Source organism: Psittacula echo (assembly GCF_963264785.1).
Source record: "Psittacula echo genome assembly, chromosome: 5".
Lineage (NCBI taxonomy): Eukaryota > Metazoa > Chordata > Aves > Psittaciformes > Psittacidae > Psittacula > Psittacula echo.
In genome coordinates, this window is record NC_137739.1 from 66,826,547 (window position 1) to 66,848,712 (window position 22,166).

Here is a 22,166-nt window from a genome sequence, read left to right on the forward strand (position 1 = left end):
GTTTGCTTTTCTTTTTTCTTTCTCCCCTTTTTAGAAACATGAAGATACAGACTGCCCGTGTGTCATGGTTTCATGTCCTCATAAATGTAGTGTTAAAACACTCATGAGGAGCGAGGTAAGAAGTCATGCTCAGTGTTGTGCTGAAAAATTAAATATATCTTTTTAGTAAGATCTCGCAAGAATTTTGCCAGAAGCCATTTTTTAATTAAAATGTGAGATCTAAAGAAAAGCTTTTTCTACCACACAGTTAAGTGTGATAACACCCGAATATTTTTAATGATTTCTTGAAAAACTATTTAAAAAGATGTAATTTCTGAGATTTGTGTTATTATTACACTTCGCTTGCCCAAGATTAGCACGTCTTTCCTGCTTTCATTTTTACTAGCTCTTCCCCTGTACTTTCCCCCATTTGAAGCATTTGTTGAGCATAATAGAGCAGCATCTTGAGTAGTTAGCTTATCTTAAAATAAAAAGAGGGATTTAATATTTAGTGCACACAGACAGGAGTTAGTAAAGACTAGAAAAATATAAATGTATAGAATCATTCAATGGGAAAACTTAAGTTATTATTAAGTCTGTTAAATTTGAGAAAAAATAACTGACACACAGAATTAGTGTAAGATACAGAGTAATATCAGTACGAAGTTCCAACAGCCAGATGCAACAATGCATAAAAATTTCTCTTAATGTAGAGAAGCTTGTAGTAATATTATAAAGACCAGATTAAAAAAAAATTAAATCTTTTCTTGTTTGAGCAGATCTATGTTCTTGTGCATTAAACAATTTAAGTAGCATCTGTCAGAGTTGATGTGTTTATTTTTTTTTTTTCTAAAATAGAACTTATTCTCCAAGGATGGGGAAGAGCTTATTTAAGTCTTCAGCTCTCTGTAAGCCTCATTTAAAGAAAGCTAAGTTTCTGATCTGAGGATAAGCTTTTCTCTTTTCTCTGATACTTACTTCCTTAGTTGGATTTATAAGATTTTGCAGTTACACTTGTAAATTATTAATCAAGTTGTAGTGCACAAGGGATGTAAGGCACCTACCAAACTCAGGGGTAGTCTTTTCCCCCATGATAATGAAAAACATGATAGATACTGTACCTATTAGGAGAAATTGAGCAGCTAAGAAAAGAGAAAATATATACATTGAGCCAATTCTATGAGTGCTTTTTTCCAAGTTTAGATCCTGGTTCTGGAACGCTTAGGCATAATCTTACATCTTCAGCGGTTACTTTGAGGTATATCTGAGTGCTAGTAGGAATTGACCCATTAAAGGCTGGGTTGTTACACATATAGTCAGAAGTGGATTCTGAAACCACCATTAGCAACAGAACTTTAAACAGTCATCTTGCCCTGCATCATCTGTTGCTGTATGCTGCTTAACTTTTTTCTGATACTGTGAAAATGTGATATTACTTAGCTGCATGGCTAGGGACAATGACTCTAATGTGGAAAATGGGAAAATGCCTGCCTAACAGTTTGAGAAAATTCTGTAGTTTTCAACAAATTACTATCTTACTGTAGAATCAAAGGCAATTTTTAATGTTTAATTCATAACTCTTTGGCAGACTTCTAGTTTAAGAAGTTGAAAATGTGGCATTCTTGTGAAGCCTGTTGTACCACATGTCTCTCTCTTATTTGGTCTTACTTTCTTTCTGAACCACCTGTCTTGAAACTACACTCTGAATTTCTGCAGGTAGTGTTTAGAACATGATAGGTGTATATCAGAGATGAGTGACCAATTTCATCTCGGTGTCAGAGTTTAAAGACTGACCTGTCTTTGCCAGAACTATGTGTCCAAAGCAGCATTGGTTCACTACCTCTTTCAGTGGAGGTGGATGAACTGAGTCATGTGGGGCTTATGGTGTGGGAATTTCAAATGAGTTTTTGAAACCCTGAAGAGTGATGGCAGCTGAGGAGCTGCGCTCTAGCTCCTGTCTGCTTTGAAGGAAATATGAACTGCAGATCATGTTTTTGGACAGGGAGTGTTTATTGCACTGTCCCTTTCAGAAATGGCTCTTGCTCCAACTTTTGGGCAGTTGCATCCAGCTGCTGCCCTCCATGCTGCAATGGCTTCTGTCTGTATATATGTATATGCTTCTGTGAATTGGTTCATTTTTAAATGAAAAGTGGTCTGTGCTCATAATAATCCAAGATACTGGAATAAATCTCAATCTGTGAAAAATGCAGGCATTTTACTAATCAGTTTTACTCCTGTGTACTGCATTTTCTTTAAAGTTACTGAACTGTACCTATTCTAAAACTCTGTCTGTTTCATACAGTACTTGTTTAGTCTTTTTTGTGTAACTTAACTGTTAAATTCAGGCATGGAAAGAATTGCATGTTTTGTTTTGAAAAATCGGTTCCTCGTGAAATTAGAATTAGAAAAAATGTACTTTACTACAGTGAAACTGATCTTCAGACTTGCTCAGAGCACCAGTAAAAAAATCACGTGTTGAGAAAAGATTAGCCATTCACTAAAGTCAAATGAAATTATATAAATAATGATAGTGTGTTCTTTCTGTTTGCTTTTTTTTTAAATTGGGTTGCCTACTGAAATAGTCTTTAGTAAAAGTTTCACTGTATATTAAATGTATCACACTGTATACTGTATTGGCATGTGCGTGTGGTTTACATATGTGTATATATAGTATTTGCACTTCAGACTGGAGAAAATATACACACATGTATTGTATGTTCTGCAAATGGCACACAATACAAACCTGATAACCTGTGCCCTTTATGTTTTGAGCATTATCATGCAAACGTCTTTTGCCAAAACTCACATTTTTTTCCTATTGCAGTTGAATGCACATTTGTCAGAATGTATTAATGCCCCAAGTACCTGTAGTTTTAAGCGTTATGGCTGCACTTTTCAGGTCAGTATATAACAATTATACTTCCCAATTGATGAAAGTCTGCAAATAGAACCTAACTCTTTGGCATGAAAGTTCTGGACTTCTGTAGTCTTGGTTAAGAAAAAGTGATCCAGTTGCACCCAGTGATTATGCAGCAGATGTTTGGTTTTGCATTTTAAAAATAAACAATATAAAAAAGCCCACACATTCCTGCAGTGGTTTGGGAGTTCAGTTATTGTGTGCATCTTGTTGAAATAGGAAGATGATACATTTGAAGAACTTTTAAACTTAGAATAAAAGGAAAGTTACTTTTGTTCTTCAGAAAATAGACTAGCAACTTCAGTTGTTTCTATGAAAATACATAATTTTCTTGAGCTAAGTATGTTTATATTTTCTCTCATTTGTGTGTTTTAGTATTTTTATTAAGGTTAAGCATAGGTTAACACACTTAACATGTATTTTTATGTGCATTCGTATGTCTCTGTGCACATAGGTGTATAATCAAAGCATAGCTTGAAATTTAAAAAAAGTTGTAGGTTTTAATCCTGGCAATCCCTGCAATATTAAAAAAAAAAAGGTAAAGAAAACCAAACCTCAGAGTTTAGTTTCAGTATTTTTATTCCAGTCTCTTCCAATATTCTCTTGCCCTTGTCATATATCTTGGGGAATTTGGATGCTTATATAATGAAGAGATTAGGAACCTTCAGAAACTGCTGACAGGAAAATATGGAGTTTATCGGACAGTGTGATTCATTTGTTAGCCCATGACAACTTTGAGAGACAAAAGCTGTAAGCAGCAACACTTCTCAATAAATTACTTCCTGCAGGTATTTCCAGGTTCTTAAATATGAGCATTCATCATTTTAAGAGTTAACAGTAATGCTCTTCGTGGTAGAACTGATCAATGCCGTAACCCTGCCCACTGTTATGTCGTATGTATTGCCATTCATTTTATGTATGTATATGTGTGCATATATGTATATATATCCACATATATATTTTTAGTAATTTATATAGAGTACATACCTTGAGGATCATTGAAACTCTTTCAGTTGTTTTGCAGCATATCTACCATCAAAGCTAATATACTCTGCATTGCAGAACACTAATAGAAGTAGGTGTAATGCAGCAACATACAAATAAAGTAATATGGTCTGCATCTTATGTACTCTGTATATGATCTATGTGTGTTCTGTAAACTTTTTATATAGTGGTTATTTGTAACAGCATTTCTAGGTTGTGCAGAGGCAGCATATCCGAATATCATAGAGCAATCATGGTAACATCTTAAGATGACAAACTAGGCTTTGTAATATCTCTCAAAATAGTTTATAAAGCTGGCAGCTTCCAGTGATGATAAATTTATCTTAAATATTTGTCTTTAATACTCAACTGAGGGAAAATTCAGTGCTTATGAAGCTGTTCATGAAATACAGCAGAAGTTTTAAATTACAGTTTGGGGAATTGGACTTTCTAGGTTTTGTATGACTCAAGAGTTTTATTGTGCTTTATTTAGTGTAACGCTACACAGAAGACTCTAAAATACAATTCATTTTGTAAATCTTTTTCATCTTTATTGTCTCTGATGTATCAAGCACAGTGGATGGAGATATATGGCAATTGTATAAAACACTTGCTATATTAAATGTGTTCCTGACTTTTGTAAATTCCTGAGTAGATTTCCCTTCTCTCTACAGTTCTGCAACATGCATCTGTGAACCAAAATATGTAGTGTTGGTTCGATGTCTTGATATACTCTTTCTTTATAGGTTTAAAAGGAGTGGAATTGGCTAAAATGTATAAATTCTTTGTTGTCACAGGGAACAAACCAACAAATTAAAGCACATGAAGCCAGCTCAGCAGTGCAGCATGTTAACTTATTGAAAGAGTGGAGCAATGCTCTAGAAAATAAGGTATATCTTCTACTCACTTATAATTTTCATTGATTTCTTTAAATAATATAAAAGTACTGGAAGAAGCACTTTTTTTTTTCTGTTTAACAGCTGTTCAACAGTACAGCTAAAGCACTGATAGGCTACAAAAGCAGTCAAGCCATTTAGCATATCTGGTACCTTTGTTATAACAAAATGCTGTGAGAAACTTGGCTTCACAACTCCATATACAATTTTCCTCATTGGTAACTTAATTAAAACACTATCTTCAGGTAGATAAAAAGTCCAGTATTAAATTTCCTCTCTGAGCTGCCTTCTTACAAAAGGGGAGGTTTCAAAAAGCTGTGACAGCTATGAGCTGTATTTTTTGCTACCTCAGTATTTTTCCAGAGATAACATTGTTAGAAATAGCGTGTAATAAACCAGTAATTTTATTTATTTTTGTTCTTTCTTGCTCTCCAAACTTAATGACCTGCAAAGGTTAATCAAATTAAACATACTATAACTCCTGAGCGTGATGATTTTTAGTTTTGTGGTAGACCACAATCAAGTTCACATTGCAGTGCTTCCTTGGGACTCCTGGTTTTAGACTGTTTGCAATTTGGGAGGTGTTGGAAATCATATCAGTATTGACTGTGATCTATCATGTAGATGACTTAGCCATCTGTCTGCAAATAAAATTTAAGGCATTTGATACACAAATGCAAGACTTTGGAACAAATCACTGTTTTGAGGTTAGCAAACTCTGCCTAATAAGTGTATTCTTTTCTTGGCCTACAGTAATCCCATATGCATGGGTTTCCAGCAAGGTACTACAGCCACAGAAAGTACAGTTTTAAAACAGACGTTAACAGCAACAGCAAAATACGATTTTGGTTTTTGTCCCCAGCACATTTTGTCCCTGGACTGCTTGTTTTTGAACTTAAGGTCCCATGAGGAAACCACTGAACCGGGGAATGGTCTAGTGTAGGTTTTTTTTAGGTAGAATTTTACTACATGTGTAGGTCTCAATTTTGATGATCAATAACAATACTTAAGTTTGCTTTTGCACTTGAATCCCTTTGTTAATGTAGGAACTTTTTGGTTTTGACAGATACAAATTCATATCCTTAGTTCTTTTTTCAATAGTCTTGATTAAAACTATACAATTTATTTTACATCATAGGAAAAAAAACCCACAAGTTCCCTGTGACTTCCATATAGATTGTTCTGCCTTTTGTCAGTGTCCTGAGAGGTTCTTTGTCATTTAAAAAATGCCCAGCAGTTCTGTGTTTGCCTCTTAATAGAGCTAACAGAATATACACTTTACTACTGTTACATTCAATTTTTGCTTTAACTTCCATTTAGGACATAACTTCTTATCATTGTTTGTCCATTTATATATATATTTTATTTTTTTTCCTTTTCACTTCCTGCTTTGTAGACTTCTTCCTATTCATAATAAAGAGTTGAATCACTGGAAATCCCAAGATCGTGCCAAGTTACCAGAATAGCTAACCATATGTCATATGTCAATGACTTTATTTTTGAGAGGGGTAACAAAATGATTGTAACTTTATTGTTGTCTTCTTCTTTGAGAAGAAATGAATCGATAACAGTGCAAAGTTAATTTAGCTGATGAATATCACAGAAATCTTGGCCCTGCTGAAGTCAGTGGAAGTCATGTTGGTTTCTGTAGGGTCAAGATTTCATTTGGGGTACTCACTGTGATGTGTATGGATGAGAAAGGAGAAGTTGCCTGCTCCCAGTCACCATGTTCTTTAACAATGCTTGTGGATTATGCAGACTGAAAGTCTTCAAAGCTGCAAAGCTTGTGTTACCAGTTTAGTATTTTAATGGTGCTGTTGGCAAAGAACAGTAAGAAAAGGTCAAATGTAAAATCTTTAATCAAAACCTTGTGGGGCAAGTCAAATATCATGCTTTGTTCACTCTGTGATGGGACAGACTGAACTCCCACAGTTTTGTGATGTTGGAAATAATGAGTTGAACATAAGTCTCTCTTAATGTGACTTTGTCACATTCTTAAAGAAATGTGGTATAAAGTGTTTTCTCTTTTTTAATACATGACTTAAATATGGGGCCTTTTTAATCCATTTCTTTGTGGCGTGAAGTTTCTTCCATTCTTTTTTAGTAAGTAGTAATAAGGAATAGCTAATCTGAAAAACTGCAGAATAGAGCATGCTTTGTCCTAGCAATATTTAAAATAGGACAAGGAAGTAAGGGAAGTTGAATGATGCAGTTTGTAAATAGATGCTGTTTCCTTTACCCTGTTTTTTTTTAACTAGTTCCAACGACTTATGTCAGATGCAATTAAGAGATTATCTTTTAGAGTTAAAGATTTCTTATTCACAAATTACCACCTAACTACAGTTACTAACTTAGCAATGACAGATGACTAAGGGCTGCAGGACATAATTCTATTTTCTTGTGTTCTGTAAAACTGCGTGGAAAATCTCAGTACAAGACAGGCCTATGTTTTATAACTCAGTACAGAAATGGAAATGTAATGCTAGTGACACAGAGTGTAACTGCCTTATGATTGGGAGGCCTGGGGAGGAAACAATGGGAAAAGGGGAATGTAAAGATCACAGTTAACTAAAGAACTCTGATTCATTAAGGAAAAGGAAGATGCGAAAAATTAAAAGTGGCTACCCAGAAGATCTGAAGTATGTGGGAGGCAAGGATGCTGATTTAAATTTAAACTTGTTCTTGAAAATTTTCTCTAGTACCTAGCCATGCGTTCCTTCAGCCTCAAGACTGTTTCTCTCTCTGCAGTGGCAAAAAATAGCTTTGTCTCAGTTCTGTTGAGCCTCTTCTGCCAGTTTTTCCATATATAAAATGGAGAACTAATGTATGTGTGTATATGCACACATGCTATGGTATATTGAAAAGTAGATACCTATGTGTTATGGTATCTGTATTTTTGGGCCTCTGTCTGATGAACCTGCTGAATGCCTGTGGACTTTGAAAGTCTTGTCTAGTTTAGGCTAGTATAGAGATTGAAATTATTTGTCCTTTTAAACAGGCTTGCTTCTTGAGTCTAGAAGTGTGATTTGATAGTAGTGATATCTAAGTGATTTGACTATGATTTATTAGAGGGCAGTTAAGGTGGTGGAATTCTACAGTGGTATCCACATCAGAAGTATAAGTGGCATGACCTCAAGGTACACCTGTATTGGTAGTGGTGATGTATATTTTTGGGGGAAACATGATGCATCCAAGTGGTCTTAATGTGGAGCATTTACCAAGATTTTCTGGGGTCAGAAATGGTGCTGCTTCTTATGCATATAAAGATCTCTCTGTGGAACTAGTCAGGGCATTTCCAAATGTAATTTTGTGTCAAATGTATTTTCTCTACGTTTTTGCCACTGGATTATCTTACCTGGGGAAAAATAAGACTCTTCTTTTTTCTTTTTTAAGAAAAAAAAGCAAGCCACTGCCACAAAGCAACCCCCTTCCTCAAACCACATTAATGAGCAGAGCACAAAATACTGTGACAGAGTATTTCCTGTATTACTTTCATCCCCAAGGAATAGATATTATATGATACTCTTCTAACAAGGCTCATGTTTTAAAATCAGAATGAGTCACTAATGAATGAATTCATAAAATGTCAATACAGAGAGAGAATATAATCCTCTGCTTGTAGCTCTTTAGTCTTTTGTACTAGTAGGCACCATTGGATTTTCCTTCAAATACATGGATCCCTTCTGTATTCACTCATTTCAGGAGTTCTCATCACCATATTTTGTGAAGCCAAGCCAATCCCATGCAGATGATGTTTTTCCTTAAATTTGCTATCAGGATAGATTGTGATAGGTGGGGAAGATTAATATTCCCCTTCCCAACCAACTTTTCACCTGCTCAGCTTTTCTCTGGTATCCGTTCTATTCTGGGCTTAAGTTCTTTACACTGATCTAGAGCTAAATAGGTTGATTCTTCCAAACTCCAAGCAACTCCCAAGTTAGTCAGTGGAAACCAGGAAACCAAGCCATTAAATGACAAACTGAATAAAGAAAATAATATGCTTAGAGACAAGTTATTTTGCTGTTTGTGTATCCCATCTGCACTTTCATTAGCCAAAGTTGTACCAATACCACACTGTGGAAGTGCAAAAGTAGCTATCAGAACGTTGGGGTTTGTTTGTTTGTTTGTTTGTTTGTTTATTTGCAAGATATGAGAGAGATTTTACTAGGATCTCATCCCTTTCATATGTGTAAGATAGTTTAAAACTAACAAAGTTACAGGTATTTGTAATAAACTTTGGCAGGAGTAATTGTAGAATTTTTTCCAGGTGGCCTTGCTCCAGAATGAAAGTTTGGAAAAGAACAAGAGTATACAAACTTTACATAATCAGATTTGTAGCTTTGAAATAGAAATTGAAAGACAGAAGGAAATGCTGCGGAATAATGAATCTAAAATACTTCACTTACAGGTAAGAAATTCAGAATCTCCCCATTGAAGCAGAAATGGTAGTAGCTTCTGTTCTGTGCCTTTACACTTGTGAAGTTAGGTGCTCCAATTAAAAAGGGGGGGTAGAGTTTACCCTATTATAAAGCTGTTGTGATTATTCCCCCTGCCCCCGGTCAGTAGCTGGTTGGTCTGTTGGAGTAAGATACTTCACTAAAACACTGCAGCTGCCTAGCCTATGTTAAAACAAAATGCCCTGTTTAAAAAGGGAAAAGATTGAAATTAAAATAACAAATCTTATTTGAGGAGTAATCATAACTATTTTGACTTCTCTACAAAAAATAACTGCTTGAGGAACTACTGTCAGACTGGAGAACAGATTAGCACCTTAAAACTGTCATATATATATATATAAGGTGTATTTCTTTTCTACTTGCTGGTGTTTTAAAAACTATTAATCATGACTGAGATCAGTCTGGTGTGGAATTAATCCAAATGTAGTACAATGCATTTGAATCCGTGTTTGTTGTCCTTCATCTGAGGAAAATTTATATCCAATTATTCCTTTGCTAGTAGGTCTGAGTTTCTTATTTTGTGGTCTGAATCACCTGGCTACAAGTTAGCATCAAACTAGAAATTCTCTGGATGCTGTAGTGTGGTGCTTAGCCCAAGCTGAAATTCTTTACTTTGCATTCAGAGCTGGCCTGAAATGTGGATGCTGGGAATTTTGTGCTAGCTTGCATGATAGTTACCACAATTAGGGAAACCTCAGGAGATATTTAACAAGCTATTGTGAAAGTATCATTTACATGTTTTTTTAATATTATTTTAGTACTCCTCCTGCTAGAATATCAGATACCTGTTTCAGCATTTAGCTTAAATGAATGTAAATAAAATGATCTTTTGTCATGTACTATTCACTTCACATGAAAACACAAATGTTGATACTCAAGCAAGATATAGTTATCCACCCTAGAGTAAGGCTAAATTCAAAGGATAGCACATTCAAGAGCTCAGCATCTTGAGGCCCTCAATGTTGATTTATAAGGAAACCTTTAGGTTTGGCAACAGCAGCGTTTCTCTTTATAGCACTTACTGCTTTCCATGTTGTGCCCATGTAGTATCCAGTTTAGCCTGCCTTAGTCATTGTTATTTGGTCTGATGATAGTCTGAGATATGGCTGCATACTTACAACATTGCATTCTGACACTGGGAAGCTAATCCTTGTATGTATTGATATAGCTGATTGAATCTACCAGGAGGTAAGTTAATTTGTAAGCCTGGGGTTTTTACACATGCTATCTCAATAACCAGTGATGAGAGGGGAAGTGGCAAACACATAGAACAGAGTTTTTCATGATTGCCTTGATGGCAGATTGCAATATCTTTGATTTCCTCAAGCTGTAAGTGTTAGCAAAATCAATTTTCAAATGGTTTATGTTTAGAAAAAAATCCCACAGAACAATATGGTTGTCAGATTCCAACAGGTAGCTTTTTGTTGGTAATAAATACTAGAGAGGATGGGGTTTGTTTGGTTCTTTTTTTTTTTTTTTTTTTTCCTTTTCTCTTTCTTCTTCCCCCTACCCTTTTTATTACTTCCTCTCACCAGCTATTTTAGTTTAGTTATTTTAAGCCAAACTGTGTTTTACACCTGTTTCAACCTGATTCCTTCCACTTACTGTAACTTCTGGTTCAGTCAGGTTGCTAAGGGCATCCTGGAAACACACCTCAATATAATTAGCTTCTTTCTGTTACCTACTAGGTGCTGAAGGAATTGGTTACCTGTTGTGAGCCATTTGTTTTCTGAGTTGTGTTCAACAGCCATGGCTTTATAAGAGCCACAGATATTTCCAGTGTACAACTAGCCATTTCAGGTCTGGACAAGCAATGCTTGCCTACTCCCCCAAGTCCTATAGCATGCTAATAATTTCTAGTACCTTTTTTGGTATTAGTTGTTATGTAACCTTCTTTGGCTTGGGAGCAGCTGTTTCACTGAGCATGACTGGCATCATCCATACTGTGGGACATTTAACACAACTAGTGCATCAAAGGTGTCTGGGCACTGTTGGGAACCTCAACCTTGAGATGTTTTGATTCAGATTCATGTTCTATATACTGCTCTCAAGGGAAAGTATTTTTACTAAGAGTACGTAGGATACTTTTTCAACTGCTGTCTTGTGGAAAGGAAATTTGACATCCAGCATCCAGTGTGGGTAGAATATGGAAGGATAGTAGTGAGCAAAGTCTGAAGCTGAGTGTGGGCATGAGGTAGTTAAAAGACAAAAGAAGCAGTGACCATATCAATATAGAATGATTTGATTGGTAGTACATTCCTTCAAAGAAGGAGGATGCATGATTTATTTTCCTAGTCAAGTACTGCCTTTGATTCCTTTTTCCAGTGTGTTCTTTAGCTTTTTGTTTTTTCCACATCAGTATCTCCCAGCATGAGGGATGTTGACTCCCTGTAGGGTAAAAAGATAAAGATCCCAATGCTTTTTAAAAATGAGTTCAAGTCTTATTTCTGATTATTTTGTATCTCTTGAATTCTTATTAAGAGGTACAGGAGATAAAATACTACATGCTTGCCAATGTGTAGTAGAAGCAGCTAAAACCAGAATTGTTTCTGCATGTAGAAAGGTAGAATATTGCACACAGGTTGGTGAAGAGAAGCTGGTGCCTAGTAACAACTTTTAGTAAACTTATCCCAAAAGAATACCTTACAATTCTTCTGCATCTGTATCACTTTTCCAGTTCATCTAAAAATGTATTTGGTCGTTTTATGTAATACTGTGTTAACTCCAGGAGGTTCCAATTGGAAATTAGAGCATCTCTGTGCTGAGGCACTGAACAAACCCATAACCATGTTACTGTTCTTCCCTTGGAAAGTTCATATTTTGTGTGAGTAGAGGAAAAAAATCAGACTTGGGCACAGCTTGAGTTTACTGCTGCATGTTAACTGTGAACTAATGGATGAATCTTGTGGCTTGGCTCTTACAATGTTCATTCAGGCCATTCTATGGTGTGTTTCCTTTTATGTGTATAGCTAACAGCCCTTCCCTATCTTATTTTATGATTACCATCAGTTGAAGTGATGAAAGAGAATAACTATGTTGGTAGCGGATGATTTATACATCCAAGCAAGTTGCTTTATCTACTTAATAGGATCATACCCCTGTATTTATGATTCAGTACACAACTTTTATTCACAAAGCTGTAATTTTGCAATGTGCTTGTTTTAAAACACTAATATAGAAATAAATAGTTAGTCTTGAAATGTGTTAGATTACTTGGTGGTTTTGAGACACAACAAAATAAAACACTCCTAGAACATGATTTGGCTAGCTGGCTTATTGAATTGACAGCCTTCAATTAATCATTACAGACTTCCAGTGTATCTGAAACCACATGATTGAAAGCAAATGCCCAGCAGGGGAAATGAAGGTTGCATGAGGCAGAAGGGTTTTCCCCATCAGTGGGAAACATCAAATCCACATGGCTAAGCAGAAGGCAAATGCAAAATAACTTTATTTTCTTGTTTTGTACTCAACTGCTACTTTTTTTAAGAAAGAAGTGAGAAATATTTTTAACAATGTTGGCACTATATGATGATAAAATGTAAAGTTAGACTTGAAATTTAACTGTAGGTGGTAGCAAAAGTAGTTTCTTGTCTTAAATATTTCTATCATGTGAACTTCACAACTGATTATGGGGTTCTGGCTAAAATTCCTGCTAGTCCAAATTAGCTGTGATAACATGAGTGCTATGTATTTCTTCCATCAGATTTGAGGCAGACTAGGAAATATGTGCTCCTTTATATTTGTAGTATACTGAGGTGCTTGCAATGTTCCTCTTCCATAGAATACCAGCATTCATATATTTTTTTTTCTTGAGTATCATGCTTTATGCCTTTCCAAAGCCAATTGTATGGTGTTTGTTTGTTTGTTTTTCTTAACGTGAATCAACCAACAAGCCCCTTCAGCATGCATGGCTTATTCATTTTAGGAAATAATGGTGGGTATTTTGAAAGTGCTTAAGTGAACAGAAGCGGTAGTTTTGCTTACACTCTTGAGGGCTTCTGCTATGGTTATGGGCACATAATAACTTAGGCTTTGATAGCTGACTTATGTAAACTTAGAGCTTGCTAATGCTTATGTATGTGCACATGTACATACTGCTGCTCCATGTCTGCAAGGGTAAGTTATTTTGCTGTTACTCAAGGATAAACACAAGCACATAAGCAGCCATTTGATTCACACCATGGTAAGTTCTTGTGCCCGTGCTTTGTTGCTTGAGTAATCTGACACAAAACCCAACAAGTATCAGCCCATAACATCAATATAGAGACATTCAGAATACTGTTCTTGCATTTAAGGTTTGTTGTTTGGTTGGTTTTTTTATTTAAATTTAGACGAGCACAATTCCTTTTCTTTTAAATAATTGTGTTGATAATTCTGATAGTGCTCTAATAGTAATACTTATGCAGCAATAAATACAAGTGTTTTATAAATACTTGGGCTAGTGCTCTAAATTTTCACGGTTTTTGTTATTAAAACAGTTGACATCAGTGAAACTTGTTTATATTGAAAGTGCATATTTTTGAACTATAATCCCTGTTTAATTTGCATAAAATAATGTATTTTTGTTATTTTAACTCGTATCTGTTTTATAAAGCGAGTGATAGACAGTCAAGCAGAAAAACTCAAAGAACTGGACAAAGAAATCCGTCCCTTCCGACAGAACTGGGAGGAGGCTGACAGCATGAAGAGCAGTGTAGAATCCCTCCAAAACAGAGTGACTGAGCTGGAAAGTGTTGATAAAACTGCAGGGCAAGGAGCTCGAAATACAAGTAAGTGTAAGCACAATGGACTTAAGTACTCAAGCAGTGCTGTCAAGAGAAGAATGGTGTCCTTTGAATGGCACTCCCATTGTGATTTTTATGGAAGCATCAATACTGCTGATTCTTCTGATTTTATTATATTTTAAATAAAACTACAATCCCTCTGAAGCATTGCTTCCACACTGTTTCTTAGGCTTGACCCTTGTCTTTTTTGTTTTCTTGACCTGTATCTTGATTACAGTGTTAGTTCATTATAAGTGGTTTCTCAGTCAATTTTTGATGTCTAGTAGCTCAGCATCTTCTTTAAATACGGTATTGGTATATTGATTAGTATTCTTTTATTACTCTTCTCCCACATGAATGGATCAACAGTATGGTTATCCACCTGAAACCACCTGTTCTGATATTTGTTAGAGGTATATTTGATCCAAAGAAGACTATGAGATCTGCTTCAGAATGAGGTTATTGTCACGCTTGCTGAATTAAATGAAAACTTGCATTTAGCAAGATAGTGTAGGCCATACATATTTAAATTATTGGTAAAATATTTAAATTATTAAAAATAAGTAATTAAATTATCAACATTTAATTAGATCTGTGTAAAACAAACCTTTCTTAAGAACTCATCTGCATCTCAGTGTTCTATGTTGGCCAGTTTTGCCAGTGTGGGAGTAGCCTTCTCATGTGAGGAAAAGGGGAAATTAAAAACAGACCTTCCTCCAAACTAACTAAATGACCATAAAATACAGAGCTAAGCTTGAATTTTGTGGGGTTTTATGATGAACTTTAGACTTGGTAACAGCACTGCACTTCTGAGACAAGTAGTGTCTGAGAAGGATATTTTGAGTGATCAGCAGTGCTTCTGAATTTCAAAGGGATTATGTAGGTTGTGTGACCATTTCCAAAGACTTCACTGCTAATAGCAATCTGCAGATAATGCTACCAAGTCATGTTTCAAAAAAGGGAAGCATCTGTAGTTACATCGCCAGACAAAATTTATGTTAGATCATTTGAATATTTGACTTTTAGTGAATGTGTGATTAACAACTGTTTATAAGAATACTAGCTGCCAGACTATTGTCTGTGGACATTGCTTCATCAGTGGCCAAACACACTTTGGTTATTGAGGAAGAAAGTGTTTCATATACAATGTATGATTGATTTTCACAGTTTTCTGAAAAAAAAAAAACAACAAAAAAACAAACCTAAACCAAACCCGCTTTTTCTCACCATAGTCCCTTCCATTTTCTTACAGGCCTGCTAGAGACACAGCTGAGCAGACACGATCAGATGCTGAGTGTTCATGATATCCGTTTGGCTGACATGGATCTCCGATTCCAAGTTTTGGAAACTGCCAGTTACAATGGAGTATTAATTTGGAAAATTCGAGATTATAAACGTCGGAAGCAAGAGGCAGTCATGGGGAAGACCCTGTCCTTGTACAGCCAACCTTTTTATACTGGATACTTTGGCTACAAGATGTGTGCCAGAGTTTACCTTAATGGAGACGGCATGGGAAAGGGGACGCACCTATCGCTGTTTTTTGTCATAATGCGTGGAGAATATGATGCGTTGCTTCCTTGGCCATTTAAACAGAAAGTGACTCTCATGCTGATGGATCAGGGACCGTCTCGACGCCACTTAGGAGATGCTTTCAAGCCAGATCCAAACAGCAGCAGTTTCAAGAAGCCAACTGGAGAAATGAACATTGCATCTGGTTGCCCAGTCTTTGTGGCTCAAACTGTTCTAGAGAATGGAACGTATATTAAAGATGATACTATTTTTATTAAAGTCATAGTGGATACATCGGATCTACCAGACCCCTGACATACAATAGGGGAGGCAGATTAAACAGAAGACAACTCCGTTTGGGGGTTTTATATCAGTTTGTCTTCAATCAGAGGTCCTAAAGCTCACAGAACCACCTTGTGGAACAGATGGAAGTTTGAAGGCATAACTGCATAGGGTCCAATTGCAAAAGTAGCAACACATTAAGAAATCATACCATGGTATATTTTTAAATAGAACTAGCAACACTTCAGCTCTGAAGAATCACTTATCCCTCATGAGGATAATGATTATGGTCAGAGAGGATTTTTTTTTTTTTAACTTATTAATGATCTAGTCAATTGGAGGTGAAAAGACATATACAGTATGTGCTGAATAAATTACTGACTTTTATTTTGTTAAGCTAGAATACAAAAACAAAAACTTCACACATGGGCTAGCTGGAAATTGTCAGCATGTTAAAAGAAGAAATGAAGTAATGTTGCAGTTATGATATTATTTGAAAAACTGAGGTGCAATCTTGTCTGAAATATAGTACATTGTCTTTTTAAGGCCTCATCTGGTCTCTGTTTTAATAATTACTTTGTCAGAAGATGTTGGAAAAGTATCCATGTCTTCTCAAAAGTACCTGAATCAAAATCATATTTTTATTTAAAGTTCTATTGTTACAGAAAACATTTTATTTTAAAACTGTTGATAGACTGATATTTCTTGGAAGAAAAATAGAAGATATCAAACACTGGTTATCACTTGTGATAGGAAAAAAACTATTCAATTCTGTTATTTCTCTTTAGAAATGTAAACCTACAATATATGTCGTAGTTAATGACACTATTTCAAAATTAAGGAAAAATCACTCATGGATGCTGTGCATCATTATCAGATTTATAATTGTTTTCACCCTAAAATAGGGCATTTGTTGAACTTTGGAGTTCTAAACGGAATCCTGTATATTTTTTAAAGTTCTGCCCCATGCTTTCCGATCAAGCTATATATGTTGCACATTATGCTGTCAGCAGTATATAGTATTTTCAGTATTGGGGAGGAGGATTAGTGCTGAAAAAAGCCTGTATGTTTGTTCTGTACTAGCAGCCATTGCTTCTTTAAGGACAAATCAGCAATGTCTTAATACAGTGATGGTGGCTTGCATGCATATATGTGCCTTAGATGTGCTGTGCTGCTTATAAACCATAGCTTTTTATTCAGATTAATTCTGATGTATGAAATCGTAGTTTAATTGGACATCAGGCATAATGTTTAGCCATGTCTTCAGAGCCCTTAGGTACCTTGTGATGTACAAAATAGAAGCCAAAGCCCATTTCTTTGGCTTCTGGAGCTTCTATGACTTGGCCATGGTGGAATCCGTTTTATTCAGGTGCCAAAACATTATGCTCAGTGCTCCTATGGAGCTTGGACTAGACAGTCTCCATGGCCCCTGTGAAGTCAGGCGACATTTTTCCTCTAATGCCTGTGGTTGTAAGGTGGTATTTCTTGAAACAGACCCATCTAAGAACTCTGTGGGGCTGTGAAATATATATGCTCATTACAGCTTTCCATAGCAGACAAGCATCCTAACAGGAAATGCATGGGTTTTTTTCTTAAAAACAGCCTGAACTGTAGTAGGAAGCATTTGCTAGCCCTGAAACATGCTGATTGCAACCTGCTGTGTTCATCTGCTTCTATTTAATAGCCTGTGACAAGCAAGTCTGGAGATACAGCCTGACTGTGGTGCTCTTTAAAATCTAAGAACTGCTTAAGCAGAGCGGACTTGCACCATTGTGTTTTTAGCCTACGTGGGCTTAAAAGAAAACATTGCATCTCAGCCTTTAATGTCAGGATGTGTCAGTTTTCTGCTTTTTGAGGCATAGTCACAACTTTTGCAGTTTAATTCATGCCTTTATATTTCAGCTTGGTTTTGCCGTTGTCTTTTTTGGCTGTGCCTTCACACACAGTGCCTGCAAGAAGTATTTATGAATATACAATGCATGCTAAGTGGTCTTCATGGGTTTTCCAGGCACCTGCTAGAATACTGCCTGCTGCTGACTGTCACAACTGTCAGCAGCAACTTGTCTTCCTTTTCTTGCCTTCCATTGTCCAGGTACTGTACTCCCTTTATGGTACATTGCTGTCAACAGGTGCAAGCTCAAATATGGAGGCATGTGCTAGCATTTAATTTCTAGCACAGAGGAGGATGTTCTGCACAAGACATAAATATCTATAGATATATCCGCATCTATATCTCTAGATATAATTGTATGGCACTTGCAGTTTTATGCAGGCTGCATAAGCAAACCCATCACTTATGCTTTAGGGCGAAGGTTCGTCCAACTTGTGTCATTTTAATAATTGTGAATGTAGGCAGCTGAGCTTTTGTGTTTGTGCATCACAGAATTTTACTGAAAACAGGATTCCCAAGTGGAAATGTCCAAAGGACTCTCCTCCCATTGCTAATGCATGTCTTGTAAACTTAAATGAAACCGTTTGGCCATCTCAAAACAGTTTATATCCTGTTTCAATCTGGGACTTGGAGGAGATTTCTAGAATAAGCAGGGCCAGCATATTCTGCAGATTTGTGACTACAGTTTCTAACTCCTGTGACAGAATTGCGCTTCTAAATCCAGGCTCTTTAAAAGAGGAGGAAAAAGGTGTTTCCAGCCTTTGTGATTGAAAGTGGACTTTGAAATGTATGAAAAGTGTAAACTATTAGGGAAGTCTTCCTGAGTCTGCACACAGCCTAAACTAGTAGCTTTAAGAGATCTGAATATCTCCTCTTAATGGGATATTGACTCAGAAACTTCATAGAGAAGTTTAAATATGAACACTCCTAACTATATTAATGCCGATCACTGTAGCAGAAACATCAGTCACTGTTGTATTTCACAGATCTCTATGCTGCTTTCCACATCTCCCAAGTGCCAAAAGCACCAGCTGCCAGAATCTTCAGCTTCACTTGGGCAGCTTTTATAATGCAGTAATGTGCTATCAATATAAAAATATTTTTGCATATGTGCTTTTTATCACAGTTAATAAAATGGAGGCCTACTGCACTTATTTTTTAAACTACATGAAGCTGCCAGAGAATTTCCAGTTTGCCAGCCCTGCGTACTGTGAAATCCAGGATCTTGCTACACAAATGTAGACACCGCCTGCTGTGGAATACCTGAAGCCTTGACTGTAACACTCCTTTCTCCGTGGAACTCACGGGCCATCTCTGTAGAGTTCTTACTGTGTACATAGAAATCGGTTTCCTCTGCTTTCCAGCAAGGAGTATGTAGCATTTTGTGAAAACAAGGCCACAAAAAGATACCTGGTGCTTTACTCAACACTTTAAATTATTTAACTTTTCCTCTCATCATTGAAATGCCCTTTGTCTTTTTCTTTCTGTATGTTCCTGACTGAGAGATCCAAAGTTTTCTAGGGACTGTCTGTTCAAGGTGATTCATGGGACGACAGTCTGCCCCTACATGTACTCTTGAATCCCAGCTAACTCCTCAGTGTGTATGATTGCAGGGGGATCTGAGAGTATTTGCATTACTTTGAACAGAGTTTCTTCAACAGAACCTTTTTTTCCTCTGCTTAATAATTCTTGGCAACACACAACTGAAATCTCTTGCTGATATTGTTTCTTAACAATGACACTCGAGTTATGTACAAGCCTCTTCCGTTTCCAGCCTTCTCTAGGGAGATTCCAGTGTGTGACAATCTGGATGTTGCCCTTGTTGTACACTCTTCAGTACAGGATGAGTGTGTCTGTTACCTAGAAAGTCTTGAATTCTAAACAGGATGAAACTATTTGGGTGTTTAAAGACCAACCTGTGATTATGATGCATGACCATGTCTGCATTACTTCTCTGATCTAATTAAAGGGGTCTTGTTTCAGTTACTATCTACGTGGTACACCTTCAGCTGCTGATTTACAATATGCAATGTTGATTTCAGCCTTGTACTGTAAATGTTTTTCACAAAGAGAATGTGCAATAGGAAAACGGGATGATTGGTGGCATAATTTTGACAAAAAAAAATGTGGGTAACATGCTAGCTTTCTTATGAAATACAGTTTATTTCCTTTCCATTGGGTTTTCCTACTTGGAAAAGGAAAGTTGAAGATATGTGCCTGATTCTGTGCCTGGTGAATTTCTCAAATGCAAAGGTAATAGAGATCTGTATTAGTTGTAATTTAAGTGTTGAACCCATGAATGTTAGTTTGTGATTGTATCGCTCGTGTTTCTCAGCGTGCCACAATTACAGCTGTTGAGATGGAGTTTAAAAGCTACCACCTATTTGTATCTGTATTCCATCAACATGGGATAGGCATTTCACCAACAATGCAGGGCTTCTGTTTTCTTTCATTTTTAAAACACTGGTGCTGCTTTGTCCAAGACAGAGAAGTGTAGAAAGTGACAAGAAGAGTTGCCTGCACCACATAAGAGTGAAAAATGTGACTGCAGAATTGATGCCTTGATATGATTTAACTATGCAAATATACAAATAGGTGAAGGGGGAAAATTCTTGGGTTGCATATCTAATCTCTTAGTTTTTGCTCTGGAAATTACTCGTACGTGTGTAGGTACACACATAATACACACAGACATGCATGCACATATATATGCAAAGTCTTTTTTTTTTTTTTTTTATGTAGAAGTGATGAAACAAAACCCTGTTCTCCATGTTATACTTGATTGATTGGTGCAAATACAACTTGCTGCTAAGGGAGGATCTTGGCTAAGGGCATACTTTGGATTTGCATCTTCCAGGTTTGAAGACCTGTATAATGGCAAACAAACAGTTTGTTTAGCCTTTCTGAAGACCTTGGAATGTAATCTAGGGCACGTGTCCTTCCTCATACTCCTCTAATTTGGAGCTTCCTGTATCTTAAACAAACGTAGCGATGGGCAACTTGTTAATTGCAAATTCTTTCCTTTAATTTGGGAACAAAAAATATAAAATGTAGCTGGACCTCTTCCTGGAATTCCTATCCTTTCAGTCAATACCTCTATCTTCTGGTTGACCTAGAAATCATAGCTACTGCAATAAAGACAGTTGGTTTGAGAACTGAGTTGGAGAGTTGGTTTTAGTGCTATGTACAGCATAGGAAGCACATTGCATTTGCAAAGATGTTCTTCTTATAGCAAGTGCTGTTTGTGTTTTCTGGAAAAAGGAAATCAAGGATGAGTTGTGAAGTGACATGCCCGGAGTCACAAAAGGAATCTCCTGGAACCAGGACTGAATGAGAGGTTCCAGTTCCCTAGTGTTATCTTCAGATCACTAGGTTTTACTCTTCTAATACATTTGTCCCTTAAAGGAACTGAAAAACAAGTTTACGTACCTAAAGACCCACATCAGGACAGAAAGGGCTAGAATTAAACATACAAGCTGTCATGATTTGGGGTTGTACATGTATGGTAGCCTAGACGTTGCTCACTACTTGGTGGTGCTTTGCGCAGCCTGCAGAGTGGAAAGCCAGTGCAATGTGTCAATAGCAGCAAATGTCCTGCTTTATTTGTTCAGAATCACCCAACAAAGTTAAGTCTCTTGACGCTCCTCTTAAAATGGTATTGTCTCTCAGTTAAAGTGAAGTGGGTTCATCTTTGTTCTACCAGCCTGTAGTGTGACTGGCCATTTCTTTCTTGTGGGGCTTTCTCCTTTTTTCTTTAAACCAAAATATGGAGGGCTGAATTCTTTCCTGCCTCTTAACCCAGGCCTTTGCTGAGAAGCACCAGGTAGGAAGTTGTGGAAAACTTTGGACTGCTGATTCAGGGACATCCTCTCAAGATTTAGAAGAGTAGAGATATACAACATGTAAGGGATCTGACTATTCCTATTTCTCTTCTAATTTATGGTCAAGACTGCAGCTTGTCTTCCATTTCATGATCTTAGTGTAGATACTAGGCTGTGTTTGTTTAGTTTTTTTCTCTCCAAGTTAGGATTAGTTCCTTAGGGTTCAAATAAGTTCTAAATTTCACAGAGAAGCACCTGAACCAAAATCCTGGATCCAAAAATCCCAGACTTGATGTGAAATTCAAATCTGGATCCCAACTCTGTGGCTTACTAACCTACCCATTTAGGGAAGGGTTCGTTGTCTCTATGTGGCGTCTGTGTTTTTTGGTCCTTTGGAACTAAGCTTTTAATTTGGTTGCCAGTTCTGCAAGGACTTTTTAACTTCTTAGCAATGCCGGTGTTCACACGCTCCATTGCTGGCAGTGCGATGCGTAGTGATAAAATTTGACTCTGTCTAAGGGTTACTGAGATAAACCAGCATTATCATTCGTAAAGGTCATTTTCTTGCATAGTGTTCTGAGCTTTGGATTTGAATATAGCTCACGTCGGAAAGGACACATCTTCCAACTATGACCTGCATCACTGGCAGAGAGTTGTATAATCT

General features: G+C 36.6%; 1 protein-coding gene across 1 annotated transcript in view; it reads left to right on the forward strand.

Annotated features, from left to right (window-relative positions):
* TRAF3 (TNF receptor associated factor 3) overlaps positions 1-17,142 on the forward strand; it is a 68,637-nt gene extending 51,495 nt beyond the window's left edge. The window contains exons 8-13 of the mRNA XM_080619394.1: positions 35-115; positions 2,804-2,878; positions 4,678-4,770; positions 9,044-9,184; positions 13,831-14,005; positions 15,252-17,142. Coding sequence (XP_080475520.1) covers positions 35-115; positions 2,804-2,878; positions 4,678-4,770; positions 9,044-9,184; positions 13,831-14,005; positions 15,252-15,823 — 1,137 coding nt within the window. The 3' untranslated portion in view covers positions 15,824-17,142. The remainder of the gene's footprint in view (positions 1-34; positions 116-2,803; positions 2,879-4,677; positions 4,771-9,043; positions 9,185-13,830; positions 14,006-15,251) is intronic.
* The last annotated feature ends 5,024 nt before the right edge of the window (positions 17,143-22,166 follow it).